The sequence below is a fragment of the Cariama cristata genome, unplaced genomic scaffold (genome assembly GCF_000690535.1).
Source record: "Cariama cristata isolate BGI_N322 unplaced genomic scaffold, ASM69053v1 scaffold16183, whole genome shotgun sequence".
NCBI lineage: Eukaryota > Metazoa > Chordata > Aves > Cariamiformes > Cariamidae > Cariama > Cariama cristata.
This window is the reverse complement of record NW_009606897.1, coordinates 37,485-52,747: the sequence shown is the minus strand read 5'-3', so window position 1 is coordinate 52,747 and position 15,263 is coordinate 37,485. Positions and strand designations below refer to the sequence as shown.

The window sequence follows — 15,263 nt, the reverse complement described above, 5'->3', positions numbered from 1 at the left end:
ATCATGATCTTGATCATCTTTTATGTCAATCATGGTTTAGTCACTGTCAATTGGTGTCAGTCACTGAGGCAATAAAGAGGGACATTATATTGTGCAATCGCTGTGCTCTCATCTACCCGTTGTTGTGCAGGAAACTGCTCCCTCTCCCAGTTTGTCTGTGCTTTCTGAGTATATCAAATATACGGTTATGAGAAGGTTTGGTTTCACCTTACAGCTGCTAGATATTACAGTAAGGTTAATAAGGCCACCAGGAAAAAGGATGAGTACTAGCTTCTCAGGCTTGTTATGAAATGTCAGTCTGAGAATTTCAGAGCAGGCAAGGGACTGCATTTTAATGGCACTATCCTGGTGAGTCTCTCAAGTGCCTTTGAAAATCCTAGCTAAAAGCTTACAGGGAGGATTTTTTTTTTTAATAAAGCAATTGATTTTTCAAGCACTGAAGAAAGACTTCTGAAAGTGATGTGGACAATTTTCATATATATTCAGAGTACTGTTTCAGTTTAAACTTTTAGGCACATACTGTAAATCTAGATGGTATGTTTAACTTTTGTTGAGGGACATATGAAATAGAATTTTTTTTTTTATTATTACCATAAATAAATGCATGTAGGCAACTCTTAGCTCCTGAAAGTTGTCACGTCTAAGTGAATCAAAACATCATTATGTTTCAGTAACTGAAGATATTTTTCATCTTCCTGTGAAACTATTTAACAATCATGATAAAAATTAAGTGGAGTTATATATCATACTTATCAATGCAAATTATATTCTGATAAGTGTTCTTTCAATCATTACAGCTCTAGTAGACAGTTATAAGTCCCAAGACTGCAACCTTTGCCTGTATGTTGCTTACATCTTGTCAAAAATTGCTCTCCAAGTAAATTTCAAGGAAAAAATTATGCTTCCACATAAATGTATTTTATGGAAAGTAGATACTTTAGGCACAATTTTAATTTTTTTAACAGAGCGCATATCCAGAAATATTTTTGAGAGTTTTGTTTTCCAAAATATCATTAGTCCATGTTAAGCTAGTCATCTAAAAGGCTTAGATGACTAATTTTGGATAAGACATCTACTGTTTTCTATAAGGAGAGAATGAGCAAAAGCTTTGCTTTTAGCAAAAACAAGGCTTTAGCAAGTGACAAGCCGTATTGTCCCAAACAAACAGTTCACAAAAGGGATGTGGACTCAGTTCTTAGATTTACGAATAAACATTATAGCAAGGCCGCATTTTCGTATGTACTGTGTATTTACCACTTTTTTAGTCACAGGGAACACAATCCTCTAATAATGCTCATGAGGTAAGAAAGCATAATTATATGTTAGGTATTTGAATAAGGACAAATTGATTATTAAAGTTTTATTTTTCCATTCTCAACTCTTGAGACATAACCCTTCTCTTATTACTGAAAAGAAAAATAATCTGAGTGGGGGCCAAAATGTATTGGCCAAGCAAAGACAGGAAGGCTGAGCTTTCTCAAGGGCAGCAAGTAATACTTATATTGCAGATGCTTGTGCTATTCCTGTAACAGGCCTGATCCTGCACTACTGAGATCAAAGGATGTTTTTCACTTCACTTCATTGAAGAAAGTTTTATGTGGAAAAATAGAGCTAATTCTGCAGTTCTGATAGTTTGGTCCAAATCCCATAAACAAACAACTGGATAAATGGGTACATTTAGGCTTGATGAATTCATTTTTTTTTTTGTTTTAAATAAACTATGCATGGTGATGAAGAACTGAAAAAAAAAAATTTGACCTTGAACCTATTCTTAGTTAAGCCTCTCATTAGGAAAAGAAAGTAAACTGTTCTTACGTAGTTTTCATTGATCTTGTGAGTTTTCTGCTGTCATAAACTTCAAAATTTATTGAACACATTGATTAATTTAATGTATGATCTTCCTTAAAAGCCAAAGCTGTAAATAATCATATCCATTAAAATGAGAATTGATGAGATGAATGAATAACAGCAATGCCCGATTTTTATGAGATATGTCTAGCTACTTAATGTACAAAAGAATTGCATTCAAACTGGGAAAGGAAAATTTAACTCAACCATTGCATTTTTACCAAGTGTCTGATGAGGGTTTTTCTTCTCTTATTGACCCAACATGTGCTAAAAGATGACCTTATTTAGAAATAAATGCAGTTGTGAAGCAAGAAAGGCAACTAAACCACTTTACTAACTTGTTGTCTTTACTATTTCAGAGCTGCAAGAAACTAAGACCTCCGAGTATCACAGAATAACCCACAGTCCCCTGGATTACAGGATATTATTAATGGATGAAGATCAGGATCGGATCTACGTGGGCAGCAAAGATCATATTCTGTCTCTGAATATTAATAATATAAGCCAGGACCCTCTCAGTGTAAGTTCAAGATTTATTTTGAGAATCCAAGATTGCTTTACTACGTGCCTTTCTTTTTAAGACAAAAAAATGTGTATTTCATTATTTTGTAGCAGGCAAAAGTCCAGGCCCGCACCTTATTTAATTGTTAGTCCTTGTTTTATGTGTAATGCAAGATGAACAAGCTATTAGCATGGCTGCTCCTCAAACACTGTTTAAAAATTGACCTGTTTACTCATTTTGAAGCGATGTTCAGCATGGCTTGGCCTCATAAAGAAAATTTGTATGGGTTGATGGTTTCCACTCCTCTCCAAGATTTAAGATAATTCGAAGATGCACTTTTAAAAGAAGCCTGTAAGGAAGAATAAGATACATACTATTGTTTTCAGGCCATAGGGAAAAAAACAACAGGGACGGAGTTGTCTTTAACCTTTGAGTATATTTATTTTTGATTTGTACTCTGAAGCCTAATCGCTGAAATATTTTCCAGTCTTTTGTTATGTCTGTGTCAGCCCTCGCCCTTCAGTTGGGTAGCTGAGGCACCTCCTGTTCGGGATTTTTTGGACACTATGACCCGCATCTCCCTCTTGACATCCCCTCTTTTCTGGCTGCTTCTCTCACTTATCAAGAAGTCTTTTTCTAAGGACTCTTTGTGTCCCACCTCACCAAACTGCAGTAGGCAGCCTGTATATGAAAATAAGGAAATTATCAAATGTTTAAACCACTTTCACAGATTTCTGTCTTGTCTCCAGAGCCAGTTCAAATCCAGCTCCGCTTTTAAAATAGGTGGCCTGCAGAAGCACTTGTGTGCCCAGAAGCCTGACTGTTAAGATACTACCTCTCTACAGACTTTGCCTTGCCTATCTTTAGATTATCACAGCTGTAATACTACCTTAAAGTGTATTGTAAAGGCCTTGTTCTACCAAATTCATCTGATCCTGTAATCTATAAGCTTTATTACTGTACCTCAGGAGTATGGAGGGGCAGAGATATCCAGCCTGCAGCAGTGAAGTTAAATGCTTTCCTTAAGAGGCAAGGCTTTTAATGTGTCAGGAGAGAGAGAGAGGCCCCGCTGGAGAGTGATTAAGTGCAGTTAAATTAGGCTTTGCTCTGAATCACCCTCTGGACATGCCTGTCTACCTGAATTGATTGTGCAGGGAGTCTGGGGAGGCTAACTCTAACTTACACATTTAAATTAAATACCTCTCGTGTGATGGCGTGAACACGTCCTTCCTCCTCCTAATGACACAGAAATCTTCCTCTGAAATGGGGCCGCCTTCTCTGATCTGAAATAGCTTGTGTGACCTTTTTGTTAATTCCCATCTCACCAGTGATCCGGCCACTCTTGTCTGGGAGCTGCTGCGCTCCTGCACAGCCTTCCCTTAGCAGGTCGGCTTTAATTCTCTGCAGAGTTCGGTTAGATAGGAAGGCCTCTGTTGCATGAAATATGTTCTACAGTATAAAGCTGTGAGGCATTTCAACAGTCTATTTAGGCCTGGAAAAACAAGAATAAAAAAAAATTAACAGAAAGCAAAAACACACAAAATTTTCTGGCAGTGAATGTGATCACCCAGTATTAGGCTCAGAATTAATCTCTGCAATTCCACACATTCTTTCATTTGTTTATTTATTTTTATAACAGATTCACTTTGTGAATCTTATGCCTCCATAGAAGCCCTATATACATATGCAAACATACCTACAACTCTCTGCATATATATATATATGTATGTGTGTATGTATATATATATATATACACAGAGATCTTTTAATGCTATTATTTATGTTATCTTGAGGGTAAATGTTATCAGGCTCTATCACCTACTAAATTTCTAGGGAGAGATTTCTAATAGATGTCTTTTCTGTTTCGAAATCAAAATAAATAATGGAAGAAGCTCAAAATCTTTAGACTTTGAGTATAGATCAGATAAACATTCAGACATTGAAGTGTTTGTTGGAAAACTAAGTGTAAGAAATCAGCTTGAAATCTTAAGATTTTAAGCAGGTTTTTTAATAATCTATCAAAACCTTTGCTGATAAGACCAAAAAATTGTTACAAGAACCCTTTTTTAAATTATAATCAAGGTGTAAAAGATATCAATATATTAACTTATTAGTGCAAGTGAAATGTTTTGTTTAAATTATGTAATAAATCTGTTACTTAAAAGATCTTAAAAGATATTTCTTTCCTTGCAGATTTTCTGGCCAGCATCAGCAAACAAGGTTGAAGAGTGCAAAATGGCTGGTAAAGATCCTACAGTAAGTTATAATCCACATGCGCATGCACACACATACACAAATTACATACTTGGCAATAAAGTAAGATCACCTTGAGTGCAGCCAAAACAAAATGAAAGAAGTTTTGGTTTGCTTTTGAAATGCTCTGCAGGCCAAACGATAAAGTGAAATTATGAAAAAACAGGCTATGTAAACAGAATGCACCTTCAGACTTTGACAGATGGGAAAGGTATGCATTGTCCACTTCCTCGCTCTTTTTTCTAGTTACTAGTCAAACTAGGTAGTAGCACTTTTCCAGATATGTCCTGGGGATGATGCTGAACAGCATGCTGAGCAGTTGTCCACAGTGGGGAAGTGCTCTGGCTGTCTGCTCGCCCCAGGAACAGACTCTTACAGATGGGTGGTACCCACTGTCTGCAGCCTGAAGACCCCAGACTCAGGAACACCTCAAACAGCTCTTTCTGTTACTTCCACAAATCAATGCCCAAATAAGTATCTGGAAACTGGTATGCTTTCCTAGAAAGAGGTAAAGATGATCTCTGGAATCATGGGAAGCACAGACCATGGAGAGGTTATGTTGAGTCATTTTGCACCACAGCTGATTATTTTCCCATCTAAATGCAGACACCTTCCAAAGGTCCTAAATCAGATGGTAATTTCCCTATACATTCTTTATAGATAATAGATAGAAATGAGGTATTCTGAAAGACCCAGTGAGTGGTACAATACAGCAGGTCCTGTCTTTGGCAGAGTTGTATATTAATATGGTTATCTTCCTAGAGCAATTTGAACTTACAGTCTGTATATGCCTAGTTTTTATTAAGAGAAGACAGCTAAATTATAAAACAAAAAGCAGAAAGTTAACATTTCAATTCTATTCAGTTACCTTTGGACTTTTTACCAGTTCAGCATCTCCTAAAGGTCTTTATCCTGGTTTTCTTTTTAGCTCTTTACATATAGCTGTTTTCCAACTGATATTTTAGTATTAGGATTCAGAATCTAATCTGAGCTACAAAATTGCATTTTCTCTCTACTAAATTTATAAGAAAAAGCAATGAAATTTTGCTTATATTTTTATTTGAGCAAAAAGCTATGGAATTCAGAAACCTTCACGTTAGGTATAATCATTTTTGGAACATACTCCTCAGCATATATCTAGGATCATAAATAATGAAATGATTGAAGGATGTAAGCAGATGTATATAAATATAGCTTTTAATTTCAGAAAAAATAGAATTAATGCAAAAGTCCAGTGAATTTATTATAAAAACTGTTATTTATTTCAAAGGTCTCTATGTCATGCCTAGTATTTCTATTTATTTTAGCTACACATTTTGCATTCTTAACTAAACCTACAGATGTCATCCAGTTTGGTTAGTGCAATATTACAATAATTCACCTGAGTCCATTTTGTAAGAAAAATATGTGTGGGCTTTATTTTGAAATTCTATTGCAAATGCTGATGAATGTAAGGAAACCAGACGGCTGTCCTACTGGAGCGTTGCTCCAATATTGCTTTTTCAAAACTGTGGAGAGTAATTCACTCTATTGCTGCAGAGCAACAGAATGATTCTTTATGTATAACTATATTATGGTTAATATGGCAGTTTGTTCTTTCCTGATAGCTATGGTAGTGAAAAACAAGTATTTTTCCTATTGAATATCCTATTTTTCTATACAACTTTACATTGTTCTGGTTACTGCAGTGTGCAGTAAATTCTACAGCTAGTGGCCTGCTAAGTTGCACTAAATGTGAAAATAAAACATACAGTTTTGTTAATGGTGATTAATGCATCATCAGCTTGTGATAGACTAGTTAAGGAATTTTCTTTTCTTTGAAATACAAAAGTTCATTAGTCTTAGTCTTAATCATGTTTCCAGCATATGATGACACTCTTCTAGGGCAAAAATAGGAAAATGTAGATAATACTTTAAGCAGAAAGTAGTATGCAAAATATGTGATACGTGGGGAAAAAAAAGCTGCATACTGGACTCTCCAGATAACTTTTAATCTTGGACATTTAGTGGTGAGACTTTCCTAGCTTTTAATCATATTGAAGTACCCAAATGTTGCTGCATTGGTTGACAGATTTCTGGACAGAAGCTCTGTTTTTACAACAGTTTAATTGTGGGTACAGCTAATCTCCTGTAATGTAGTTAATTAAGAACGTCCATGTGCATAAACTTTAACTGATTTTTTTAAATCCCAGCCGTGCATTGCAGAAGAAAAATTAATTTCCAAAAATAGAAGTTGACGTTAAGTTTCTTAGTATTTGTCCTCAGGAGTTTAAAAGAGAAAAAAAAAAAAAGGTACTGATGAGCAGCTGCTGCTCTCACTAAAATCGATGCTACATCTTACTGAAAGCTCACTGAAATAATGAGAAAAAGAGAACCTAATGCTAAAACACTGTTTGCAACTTGAAATTTATAGTTCTATTTTAATAGCATTCTTGTGAGTTTCATTCCTGATAATGATGGGAGAAGCAGAGAATGAATTCAGAAAAATTAAGAATTTCAAATGAAAAAAAACCAAAGAGGGGGGAGTGAATGCATGATACAAAATTTGGCCTGTCAGAGAATAGTGATTATTACAAGGTGAAAGAGGAGTAGATAGACTTGGAGCAGCCAGTAAAGGACTTTATGCAATCAGTGAATTCTTTTCCAAAGAAATTTGGAAGGGTTTCTTTTGTCCTACCATTAGAGAAACATTGGTGTCTGAATTTGTCATCTTTGACTGCCTTTTTTGATACTACAAGAAATTTTCACCCCTAAATAGTATGTTCACCAGGCTAATTTGAATGCTTACATTAGTATGACCTTTATTTCTCTCCATTTACTGTGATGAGATCCTCAGGCACAAATGTCTGACTTTCAGATGTCTACAGTAAGGCAGTTCACCAGACGCTGCTGCTGGGTGAGTTTTGGTGTCAGCTCCAAAAGAAGCACCAGTAGTACATGGATATCTACAGCTTAGCCACTGCCTTTGACAAACATCCATCCTAAAGACAACTATCTCATGTCACCTCAGACCAGACCGATTTAAAAGCACAAAGTACTCCAATATCAAGGAAAGGGAAATAAACTGAAGCATAGGTGCTCTTGAATGGCAGTCCTATAGAATATATTCTGAAATAACAATTTCTTGCTTTGTTGGGTTGTGGAGTCCCAGTGCAGTACCCAGGTTAATCACATAGCAAGTTGCAAATGGAGTTCAGCAGTTCAACACTGGAGAGATGGGCAAAGGCTCAGAGGTCATAAAATGGTCTTCCTACCGGACAGCATTACAATACGAGAATGTTGGTATTGAGCCAACTTGTGTTACTTGTCTGTAAATCATCAGTGAAGAGACATGAAGACATAGTATATGTCACATGGTTACCCCAGAAGACTGTCCTTAAAGAAAAGCACCGTTCATCTAACCACCCCTGTTGTTCTTGCCATAGACACTTTGGGAAGCACACAACATGGTACTGAAGCAGAGTGGCAGGTGCCATGTACCAGTACTATTCATGTAGACATTGTTTCCTGGTCCTGATCATTGAAGACTTTCATTCTGAGATTTCTCAGCATGTAATCCTTTATCTAGAAATCTTCTAGAAAAGTTTTCTACAAACAGCAGGAAAAGAAAGCATCAGTTTACACACTGGCATATATAAGCTAGTGGTATACCTTCACCTGTCCTTCTTCCCTTTCCACAGCTATAATGTGAATTGGTAGTACTGCTGAGAAAAACACAATTTTGATAGCAAGACATTACTAAATCTGTCTTTGAGCCAAACTAAGATAGCTGGAGATGAGAAAATTGAAACATTTAGGAACAGTCCTCAGCTTTGGAGAAACAGTATGTTTTGACTGGGTTAAAGGATTTTTCTGATATAGCTAGAGCTAATATTTAACTGAGAACATGCAGTGTTTTCTGTAGAGAAACTCCTTCTATGAACTCTGAACTACCTACAGTTATGCACCAGTTTTCAGATGTTGTAGTATGGTACCAGCTTCTGCTGAACAAAAAACGTGAATGCCTTTGAATATAAATTGTGCGGTCTGCTATACAAAGATTAACTCTACTGATTTTCGTGAAGGTGACTGATGACACAGTCTCCAATCCTGAGGTCACAGAACACATGCAATTCTCACTGTTTTTGGTGAAGGTTTGGATGGTTGAATATGATGGCAGCTCTGGGATCTCAATAAGAAAAAATATTCAGAAAAAATCTATTTTTAAGCTAAAGTGCTTTAACAGTTGATCATAGTCAAAAAAGAAAAGAGCAAGAGAATAAAGGAGTATGCTAGAAGAAGAAAACTGTAAATCTGATGGTGTCAAACTATGTGGCCCTTAATGTTCTGTTTTAACTTTCGTGCTGATTTGAAGGTGTTACTGTTGATCTTCGGTATGAAGCAACAATTCACGGCAAACTTCCTTTGTGTTGTTCAGAGTTTAAAGTGTTGGAAAGAAGTTGTTCATACAAATAATGAGATCTTAGATTTGGGATAGCTTTGATTTTTTAATTATCTCCAGCTATGATGAAGAAGAGACTGTTTTGCCGGTGTCCTTAAGGAAACTTTATCAGGTTACTTGTTTTCCTGCAGAGGCCTTGCTTCTTCCCATGCAAGGTACAGAGAAGTCTATGGATGAAAATTAGATTGCTGTGTGGAAATGGGAAAGTTACGTGCAGTCCTCTATAACTCCTCTATAGTGCCCCATCAATGCCCAGTTCCCAGGCTAGGCAAAATGCCATGAAAAGAAAACAGAAGTCTACAGCTGTTCAAATCCAGAGACTACCAAACTCAGTAGTTGTTTTCATGATACTATTAAAATTATAAATCATGTGTATTCCCTAGAGTTCCCAACATCTAGTAACATTTGCCAATGTGAAATTATTTTTTTCTGTATTCCCTGCAGCATGGCTGTGGAAATTTTGTGCGTGTGATACAGTCATACAATCGCACACACCTGTATGTCTGCGGCAGTGGCGCCTTCAGCCCCGTGTGTGTGTATGTCAACAGAGGACGCAGGTCTGAGGTAAGTCGCTTTTCATATTAGCCACTCATTTTGTGGTGCATCTTACTAGTGTTATGCAAAACTCAAAATTTTGAAAATGCAAAAATCAATTATTCGAATAGGTTCCTTCACCTATGTTAAATAGAAAAAGAATAAAGATCCATAGTTTTCTGACTGGTTACCAGCTAGGAGGAAAGCAATGATGAAAAGCCATGCCTCAAATATGATAGTTGTCCAAAATTCCACAGTCATACGAAATGCTTGGCTACATTTGATACTACTTTTTATTTGACATTGTCTGGTGAATTCATTCCTAGCATTTGTTGGAAAAATTGCCAAGAAATACTTGAAAGGAAATAGTGAGTTAGATAAAAAGTGAAATATGCAGTCCACTTTTTATAACTTCCATGTGTTAGTGATTCCTGGGAGAAGTGGGCTAACTGTTCAGGTATGTGAAGGTTTGCTGGACTTCAGCTTAAAACCCACTAGATGCAATCCCAGTATACGTAACTTTCATCTACTGCACAAATTTTGCCCCATTAGATTCTGCCGGGATGAAGTTCGTAAGTTTTCTCATCGCTGTGAGGTCTTCCAGGGTGTAAATCTTATGTTCTCTAGATAGGTCTCCAGTTTTTCTATATTGAGTTTCACTGTATATTTTCAATATACAAAGTACCAGATGTTTCATAAGTACATTGTCCAAGTTTCCTGATTTGAAAGTAAAATGTTTGTTTATGTGCAAATGTGATAGATAATAAATTAAGCAACCAGAAGGAGAAAGAAAAGCACTTAACCAAGACCCGGCACCTCAGTAGCTTTTGGGTCAGATTCATGTCTGCAGGCACAGGAGTGTGCAGGATATTTTCCTGTACAATGTGGAAGCAGATGTGTTGGGAATGAAGATCAGAGCATGCTACCTGGAGTTTTGCCATGTGAGGGCAGCTTTAAAAGCTAGGCTGGCTCCTAGGGAAGACACTGGGAAATTCATCACTGATTTCATTGGGACTGGAATTCTGGCCGAGAACCAAGACTACTGCAGAGGTTGCCAGGGAGGTGATAAATTATTGTTTCTCCAGGTAGGTTTGCATGGGATGATCTCAATGACATTTGATAGATCCCTACCTGGCTCCAGCCTCCTTAACAGAGTACGTGGTCTGAATCACTGCACCTTCAGTCCTAATGAATCATCTAAAAGTAGAGGTTCATAGGCCTGGATTAAATCCATCCTTCTAGTTAATGGAGTCTGCATTAACTTATTTAGATGTGTTTTGAAACAGAGGTCAGCTTTCCTCAGCATTATCCTATTTCTTGAAAAATTATTTAAAACATGCAAAGTGATCACATTTGTCTCTAATTAATGCAATATTCCTTTATCAACTTTAGTAGTACTGTAGCCCAGAGAACTCTGAATATCATTATTTTAGGATTTTTTAGGGAAGGGGGAGGGTGGGAAATGACATCTCCAGATGATGCAAGATGTTCAATTTCTTAAGTTAAAAATAAAGATACATGTCTTGGAAGAGCAGAACTGGCTTCACTTAGCCTGTCTGTATAGCTACATGCCTATGATCAATTGATTAAATAAACTGCTGTTTCAGACGTCTGGAGTCTGTCAGACACTTGACTGTAGGCATGGCATGCTCAAAGCCATTACTGTACAGGCCAACAATAGCATAACAGTTTAAAACCAAGCATTTCCTTCTGAACTCATTGCATATATCAGTGTATGACTAATTAATAGGGCAGAGTGAAGAACTACATAGTGCTGATGGGACTAGTGAGAACTCATTTCTTTCTCTACTTTTATCATTTCACCTTTAATTTAGTAGTTTTCCATGCACAGAGGGATATTTTTGCATGTGCGAAATAGATATTTTAGAAACCACATCTGTTTTTCTCTAGAAGCTACAAAGTCTGACAGTAAGAGTCATATCCAGCAATCATAAGAACTAGGTCTGTTTTGCTCTTTTATTTCCAGGATTCCACATAATCTCACAAAAAAGGTGGTTTCATTGATGAGGCAGAATGTTGCCCTTTTCCCTGAAACAGGTTAAAATATAATTAATTTTCTTGCATGGCATACTTGATACTTTGGTCTTTGGTAATAACTGTCTTAGTCACCCAAATATATTCTAAATGCAAACTGAAGGAAAGGTAATCACTATGTGAATTAATTATAGACTAAAAAGTAGTTTAATATATATGAAAATCAAGTGTAATCCTGGAGCTAGTTTAATAGTGCAGTAATGGGCACTTTGAATTGGTAAATAGTGGTATAATATAGTAAATATGGATTAATGTCAAGCTGCATATCAATCTAGAAATAAAGCAACAATGAAAAAAACCCAAGATCATACTAGAAACTTCATACTTATGTTTTAACATTGTTTGGAGAGCTTATTACTAAAACAACAGATAAGATCTCTGTGATTAAATTAGGCAAAATAGAAGAGGGGGAAAAGAGATGGAAGATAATGGATATGAAAACTTCCTGCTCTAGCTGAACATTTCAAGTTGGTGGAGTCTCCGGTTCTCTGACACCAAATGGCTGATCAGTGATCTGTGTAGCATCCCCATTCCCCTGTAGTTTACGTTAATTGTTAAAGGGAATCTAAAGAGTTGCTGCCCTTAGTTGAATAACTAATACAATGGCATCTACATCATCGAAGACTTTCTTTGGAATTTTTGTCAGCTAACTTTTTCTGTTGAAACTGAAATATTTTAAGTTTGGGTGGCTTTTTCCTTGCAATTATGTCTTTTGGCCTTCTATTAAAGATTACAGGTTTGTTATAGGAAGATAGGAACAAGTTGTTTGTTTGGTATACCATGGTATGTGAGTCGATGTGCTATTGGTCGATGTCTCTGCCATTACTGACTGCAGTTTTTCAGGAACGGACTTGGACCCCAGTCACTTCTTGCTCAGCATATGTTGCTCCTCAGTATTGATGGGAACCAAAAAGTGAAGAAATGCACCAAGATGAGCAAATTTTCTAAAGATATTCAGACTGTTTGAATTTCAAGTTGTAGTCCAGGTTGCTTCTACTTTGCCAAATGTAGTTCCTGTTTATAAAAGTCACATAAAATATAAACAAATCCCCATACCAAGTTTCCTAAACAGCAAAATATTTCCAAGAGATTTCAGGCTATGGCAAGAGATACTGATAAATCATCTGTCACTGTGGAACTGGAGCTCTACACGTGATCCAAGAGATGGTACTGAAGAAAATAACTATGATTTAGAGGATTTTAGGAGGTCTGATAGCTCAGTAAAAAGCAAATGATTTATAATGTCACCAAATTACAGTTGTCATAAGAGATTTTTATTTAATATGTAGTATTGTTCTGGTACCTTTATTATAATGTCTTAGACTAGTATAAGTATCTCCCTGTATTCAGCAAGTAAATGATAAATAGCTTCAAAAACACAGAAGTAATCTCCACAGTTGTTATTGCAGAGATCAGTCTACCTCTCCAAAGCGTAACTGAGCTAGAGGGAAAAATTCTTTGTTTCAGTGTCTTGAATTTATAATGACAGTCTTGAAAATAACTGGGTACCAATGAAAAAGCTGTCTAAAAAGATGATGAAATTCTGAAAAGGAAAGCTAAACTGCTGATAGTACAGTCAAAGTTCCCAGCAGTGCTGGGCATTGTTAATGCTGGAAACGGCTAAGCATAAAAATCACTTTACATCTGATGTTTTTTGAAATAAGAAGTGACACACAAATCTATATTGCAGGAACAAATCTTCAAGATCGACTCGAAGTGTGAATCAGGAAAGGGACGCTGTTCTTTCAACCCTAATGTGAACACAGTGTCTGTTATGATCAGTAAGTAAAGATACTCCAAGTTGCTGAGGTCTAAAGCCATATGATCATGCGTGGTGTGGATTGATGGGATGCCTGAAATGAGGTGGACACAGAATTCAGCCTCCAAGGAGCAATATCCTGTGTCTGGCTGATGGGCACAAGGGCTGGGTCCATCTTTATTTCAAGGTTTACGTGAAGCTAACGGTGGATGTACAAATGAAATGAAGAAATAAGCTGTTGAAAGGGAGAGAGAGAGAAACAGAAAACAAAAGGTTGTCCCTTTTCCAGCTTACATATTTTTTCCCAAGATTAGTTTCAACTTTACATTACCCTGTCTAGCATCTTATGTTTGAGCAGTTTCTGACCTTGTTCATCCTAGACAGCGCTTCTGTCTCATTTAATTATTTGTAAAATCTCAGAGTAGCCAGGGAAAGAAAGCCTGAAGACTTCAGTTACTTTGAATTTCATTTTTGTTGTCATCTCTGATGTAGAGCCCATCAGCTATTGCAAGGCTGTTTATTCTTCAGTTGGCTTTATACCCAACCAATTTTGCAATTATCTTCCATTTGAAAGGCCAGAAAGTGCTACAACTGTCACACCTCAAACGTTCTTGTGAATTGGTGGTGGCTGTACTCAGTGACTGGGAGATCTATCCCATACAAAGAATTACTGCAGTGCCTATTGCATACCTAACTGAAAACTCAAAGGGAGCATATGCTTTGTGCAACCCAGATCACCAGTAAAAGAAACTCTTTATTTTTTCAACTGGAAGACATGTTTTATATACTTAATGTAACCCGCCCTTTCACGTTTGCAGCATGTTCACAGGCTTCTAGTGCCAAAGCCTTGATTTTTCAACATGTGCCTACTCCTTGCTATATTTTTGGCTATGAAGGAAACAGCAGTTGCACAGATTTTTCAGGCTTTCTTTAGCAGATAAAACTTAATGCTCACAGGTATTTCACCGAAAGTTTACCAGGGAACAACGTGCGGTGTTTCTGCCATTCGACTTCCACTGAAATCAATAGCAATTATATATTGTGCCAGATATTTCCTTTAAAATTTGAGTCTCATGGAGCTTAAGGGAAGTGTCATATAGCCTATCCTACATGGTCTGTTTAAAATATGAATTACCTTTTTTTTTGTTTGTTGATTCCTCATTGCACATATATTTAGTGCAAAGAACAAGTGATTTCATTCACAGAGGTATGAACTGAAGCACCTTCAGAAGACAGGCAAATGCTACCTAGATACCTCTCTGAACCTTGGCTGCACTTGTATCTTTATCTCATCAGAGATCTGTGGTCAGTGTTTACAGACACTCATTGTGTAAAGAAAATGTTTGTTCAAAGTCAGTGATGGATTAATCCACTGCTACTCATTGCTGTTCTGGTATTATTAAGGGAATCAACTGTCCTTAAAGAATAAAGTTTCCTTTCCTTGTTCCTTCTGGATTTTATGAAATACCATTGAAGTACATTGTTTCTGAATTACCGTATATACAGTAAGCTGATTTTTTTCCACAATGGTTCTATGGCAGCTTTGTTAATCTTAGTAGACTTTATGTTATCTTCCTTGATCTCTCAGTTATGTGACTGAAGAGATCTTCCCTAGTGTTTGACTGATCTGTCATGACATAATGCATCTACAAAGTTTAAATTAAAGATTGCATTCTTTTTCAAGTCTCACAGATTGGGTTTTATACTTTCTCCCTGTTACTGCAAAGTCCGGTCACTTCAAAAGCATTAAACTGGAATGAATTTAGCTTCAATATCCATGCCAGAAAGGGGAAGATTTTGTAAGTCACAGCTTGAGTTATAATGAGAGGACTGAGCCCATGTACTGGACTCTCCTTTGAGCATTCTTCTGC

General features: G+C 36.7%; 1 protein-coding gene across 1 annotated transcript in view; it reads left to right on the top strand.

Annotated features, from left to right (window-relative positions):
- SEMA3C (sema domain, immunoglobulin domain (Ig), short basic domain, secreted, (semaphorin) 3C) overlaps nt 1-15,263 on the top strand; it is a gene marked incomplete at its 3' end in the record, with an annotated part of 114,835 nt that overhangs the window by 63,585 nt on the left and 35,987 nt on the right. Inside the window, exons 2-5 of the mRNA XM_009696536.1 lie at nt 2,208-2,368; nt 4,544-4,606; nt 9,489-9,608; nt 13,324-13,414. Of these exons, the coding sequence (XP_009694838.1) occupies nt 2,208-2,368; nt 4,544-4,606; nt 9,489-9,608; nt 13,324-13,414 (435 nt within the window). The remainder of the gene's footprint in view (nt 1-2,207; nt 2,369-4,543; nt 4,607-9,488; nt 9,609-13,323; nt 13,415-15,263) is intronic.